The sequence below is a fragment of the Sander vitreus genome, chromosome 16, assembly GCF_031162955.1.
Source record: "Sander vitreus isolate 19-12246 chromosome 16, sanVit1, whole genome shotgun sequence".
Lineage (NCBI taxonomy): Eukaryota > Metazoa > Chordata > Actinopteri > Perciformes > Percidae > Sander > Sander vitreus.
This window is the reverse complement of record NC_135870.1, coordinates 145,001-150,000: the sequence shown is the minus strand read 5'-3', so window position 1 is coordinate 150,000 and position 5,000 is coordinate 145,001. Positions and strand designations below refer to the sequence as shown.

The 5,000-nt window shown below is 48.0% G+C and overlaps 1 protein-coding gene across 1 annotated transcript in view; it reads right to left on the bottom strand.

Moving 5' to 3' along the window:
* Nucleotides 1-2,520: 2,520 nt before the first annotated feature.
* The window catches only part of LOC144531478 (uncharacterized), a 10,384-nt gene continuing 7,904 nt past the window's right edge, over nucleotides 2,521-5,000 (bottom strand). Inside the window, exons 5-8 of the mRNA XM_078271632.1 lie at nucleotides 4,930-5,000; nucleotides 4,588-4,676; nucleotides 4,406-4,477; nucleotides 2,521-3,791 (exon numbers count right to left, since the gene is read on the bottom strand). The exon at nucleotides 4,930-5,000 is cut by the window's right edge and continues 107 nt beyond it. Of these exons, the coding sequence (XP_078127758.1) occupies nucleotides 3,515-3,791; nucleotides 4,406-4,477; nucleotides 4,588-4,676; nucleotides 4,930-5,000 (509 nt within the window). The 3' untranslated portion in view covers nucleotides 2,521-3,514. The remainder of the gene's footprint in view (nucleotides 3,792-4,405; nucleotides 4,478-4,587; nucleotides 4,677-4,929) is intronic.

The following is a 5,000-nucleotide window of genomic DNA, read 5'->3' as shown; positions in this document are numbered from 1 at the left end:
CAGTCACCATAGTTCTAGTACTAGGCTGAAGCAGTCACCATAGTTCTAGTACTAGGCTGAAGCACAGTCACCATAGTTCTAGTACTAGGCTGAAGCACGGTCACCATAGTTCTAGTACTAGGCTGAAGCACGGTCACCATAGTTCTAGTACTAGGCTGAAGCACGGTCACCATAGTTCTAGTACTAGGCTGAAGCACGGTCACCATAGTTCTAGTACTAGGCTGAAGCACGGTCACCATAGTTCTAGTACTAGGCTGAAGCACGGTCACCATAGTTCTAGTACTAGGCTGAAGCACAGTCACCATAGTTCTAGTACTAGGCTGAAGCACGGTCACCATAGTTCTAGTACTAGGCTGAAGCACGTCACCATAGTTCTAGTACTAGGCTGAAGCACGGTCACCATAGTTCTAGTACTAGGCTGAAGCAGTCACCATAGTTCTAGTACTAGGCTGAAGTACGGTCACCATAGTTCTAGTACTAGGCTGAAGCACGGTCACCATAGGTCTAGTACTAGGCTGAAGGACGGTCACCATAGTTCTAGTACTAGGCTGAAGCACGGTCACCATAGTTCTAGTACTAGGCTGAAGCACGGTCACCATAGTTCTAGTACTAGGCTGAAGCAGTCACCATAGTTCTAGTACTAGGCTGAAGCACAGTCACCATAGTTCTAGTACTAGGCTGAGGCACGGTCACCATAGTTCTAGTACTAGGCTGAAGCACGGTCACCATAGTTCTAGTACTAGGCTGAAGCACAGTCACCATAGTTCTAGTACTAGGCTGAAGCACGGTCACCATAGTTCTAGTACTAGGCTGAAGCACGGTCACCATAGTTCTAGTACTAGGCTGAAGCACGGTCACCATAGTTCTAGTACTAGGCTGAAGCACGGTCACCATAGTTCTAGTACTAGGCTGAAGCACGGTCACCATAGTTCTAGTACTAGGCTGAAGCACGGTCACCATAGTTCTAGTACTAGGCTGAGGCACGGTCACCATAGTTCTAGTACTAGGCTGAAGCACGGTCACCATAGTTCTAGTACTAGGCTGAAGCACGGTCACCATAGTTCTAGTACTAGGCTGAAGCACGGTCACCATAGTTCTAGTACTAGGCTGAAGCACGGTCACCATAGTTCTAGTACTAGGCTGAAGTAGTCACCATAGTTCTAGTACTAGGCTGAAGCACGGTCACCATAGTTCTAGTACTAGGCTGAAGCACGGTCACCATAGTTCTAGTACCAGGCTTAAGCACAGTCACCATAGTTCTAGTACTAGGCTGAGGCACGGTCACCATAGTTCTAGTACTAGGCTGAAGCACAGTCACCATAGTTCTAGTACTAGGCTGAAGCACAGTCACCATAGTTCTAGTACTAGGCTGAGGCAGTCACCATAGTTCTAGTACTAGGCTGAAGCACGGTCACCATAGTTCTAGTACTAGGCTGAAGGACGGTCACCATAGTTCTAGTACTAGGCTGAGGCACGGTCACCATAGTTCTAGTACTAGGCTGAAGCGGTCACCATAGTTCTAGTACTAGGCTGAAGCAGTCACCATAGTTCTAGTACTAGGCTGAAGTAGTCACCATAGTTCTAGTACTAGGCTGAAGCAGTCACCATAGTTCTAGTACTAGGCTGAGGCACAGTCACCATAGTTCTGGTACTAGGCTGAAGCACAGTCACCATAGTTCTAGTACTAGGCTGAAGCACGGTCACCATAGTTCTAGTACTAGGCTGAAGCACGCTCACCATAGTTCTAGTACTAGGCTGAAGCAGTCACCATAGTTCTAGTACTAGGCTGAAGCGCAGTCACCATAGTTCTAGTACTAGGCTGAAGCGCAGTCACCATAGTTCTAGTACTAGGCTGAAGCGCAGTCACCATAGTTCTAGTACTAGGCTGAAGCGCAGTCACCATAGTTCTAGTACTAGGCTGAAGCACGGTCACCATAGTTCTAGTACTAGGCTGAAGCACGGTCACCATAGTACTAGTACTAGGCTGAAGCAGTCACCATAGTTCTAGTACTAGGCTGAAGCAGTCACCATAGTTCTAGTACTAGGCTGAAGCAGTCACCATAGTTCTAGTACTAGGCTGAAGCGCAGTCACCATAGTTCTAGTACTAGGCTGAAGCACGGTCACCATAGTTCTAGTACTAGGCTGAAGCACGGTCACCATAGTTCTAGTACTAGGCTGAAGCGCAGTCACCATAGTTCTAGTACTAGGCTGAAGCGCAGTCACCATAGTTCTAGTACTAGGCTGAAGCAGTCACCATAGTTCTAGTACTAGGCTGAAGCAGTCACCATAGTACTAGTACTAGGGCTGAAGCAGTCATCATGTGCTAGTACTGGGCTGAGGACGTCTCCCCCAACGTACATCACCCAATTGCGTTAAAAAACCCAATAATACCAAAAACTGGCCTTTAACACTATTTGGAGACATTTTTAACAATGATATACATGTTGAGTGCTTCATGTACCATTAATCAACAGTGGTGGTTAACCGAGTTCTTCAGTCATTCAGATTTGGAAACAAACTCCGTGAGCAGAAACAAACTTTATTGGTTCAAAAATAGAAACATTGTCAGCAGAAATATATATTACACTTTAAAGTACTAATACTCAGAGTACTCAGAGTTCTACAGTGAAGTCTTTTTATATTTTGGGAAACAAAAGTAAAATTAAAGTCCTGTGGTGTCACGAGGTCCCGCCCACATCATGGCCTCTGAGTCATGATATGGGAGGGGCCTCTGAGTCATGATGTGCGAGGGGTCTCTGAGTCATGATGTGGGCGGGGCCTATAATCATGTGTGGGAGGGGCCTCTGAGTCATGATGTGGGAGGGGTCTCTGAGTCAGGATATGGGCGGGCCTATAATGCATGTGTGGGAGGGGCCTCTGAGTCATGATGTGGGAGGGGCCTCTGAGTCATGATGTGCGAGGGGTCTCTGAGTCATGATGTGGGCGGGGCCTATAATGCATGTGTGGGAGGGGCCTCTGAGTCATGATGTGGGAGGGGTCTCTGAGTCAGGATATGGGCGGGCCTATAATGCATGTGTGGGAGGGGCCTCTGAGTCATGATGTGGGAGGGGTCTCTGAGTCATGATGTGGGAGGGGTCTCTGAGTCATGTGTGGGAGGGGTCTCTGAGTCATGATGTGGGAGGGGCCTATAATGCATGCGTGGGAGGGGCCTCTGAGTCATGATGTGGGAGGGGCCTATAATGCATGTGTGGCAGGGGCCTCTGAGTCATGATGTGGGTGGGGCTTATGGCGCGTGATGTGGGCGTGACCTATGATACCGTGTGGGAGGGGCCACGGCGTGGGCGGGGCCTATGGTGTGTGATGTGGGCATGGCCTCCTGAATGTTAAAAACTGTTAAAAACATTAAATATTTCAGAAGTTTCACATTTTAAAAACAGTCTAAACTGTCCAAATAAAGCCGCTCAGAACGACGTGCTGACGCCATCACTAGGGTAACCATGGTAACGCAGTGTTAGCAGCGAGCAGCCTCCAGTAAGCTGACAGGAAGTGATGTCACAGGTCCAGGCCCTGCTGTGTCAGGAAGTCTTCCAGCGCGCTGAGTCGCTGCAGCAGCATCACGTCAGCGTCTGCGTCCTCTCCGTCTCCATTGCCGTGGCGCCGCGCTGCCACGCGCTTCCTGGGCGCCATGGCAACAGGAAGTCCCGCCCTCTTCCTCTTCCGTGGCTGCGTGAAGTCGGGGAAGAGGAGGAGCCTGCGCCTCCTCTGCTGGCCAATCAGGAGCAGCGCTCCGTCCTTCTCCCGCGGCTCCTCGAAGATCGTCTCCAGACTCCTGCAGGCGACACAGAGGCATGCTGGGAGATGTAGTTTACAGTAATTTGAAATCTCAGACTCAACATGCAGACCGGTGTTTTCTTAAAGAGACAGCGCTCCAAAAGACTACAGACATTTCATCATCAACATTCATCAGTGTGAGCTGTAATGCTGAATAATGAGCCTGTGTCTATGTTATCTCCTTACATATACCTACGCTCTCCGTCTCTGCTAGATTGGGAATGATTGAGATTTCTCTTGGCACAGCTACCAGAAGACTTCCAACTTTCAGACAGGTTGCTCACGTCACATCTACGTCTTCAAGCTCAGTTGGAGGCTGCTCAGTAACGCTCAGCCATCACCGGGAAAGAGACGTCACTGGTCTCCGTCCAGAGAGACGGGATCTGGTGGTCCATTATATACACCGTCTATAGTAGTGGCCAGTGTTACTACCGCATTGCATTGTGGGATACTGATGCTGGTGTAGTTTACATGCTGCAATATGTCACTAGACATAGACGTACTTTTGGTTTCATACTAAACATCTCACAGACTCTTCTAACTCCTACATAACAAGCAGAGAGTCTTTCTGCAGGGCCACCCAGAGGCAAGCTGGGAGATGTAGTTTCTAACCTGTTGGTGGAGGGGGATTTGTAGTTCTTGTTGGTGTAAATCTCCTCCAGGCTGAACTCCTTCTTCTTTAACCTGAAAACACAAACACATTTTAATATTTGGACCTTTTACTCTGTTTTTTCTTTTGTTTTCACTTTTCACCCCCCCCTGACCTTTTGACCGTCCCCTCCCGCCCCCCTGACCTTTTGACCTTTGGTAGTCCCATCGGGGTCAGCAGCGTTTCCCGTGGCGACGCCCGGCGGATTCGTATCTGAGAGACTCGTTTCCCTCGCTGAAGAAATACAGACACAGAGAAACTTCATCAGGAACAACTTTACACACACACACACACACACATATACACATATATATATATATACACATATATATATATATATATATATATATATATATATATATATATATATATATATATATATATATATATATATATATATATATATATATATATATATATATATAACCGGGCCGGATTAAAATCAGCGAGGGGCCGCGAGCCGGGAGTTTAACACCTATGTCTTTACCTCTTCATTTGAGCTGAGGAACTGGGAGCTGGCTGCTGATTGGACGACGGCCAGCGGAGCAGACAGGCCAT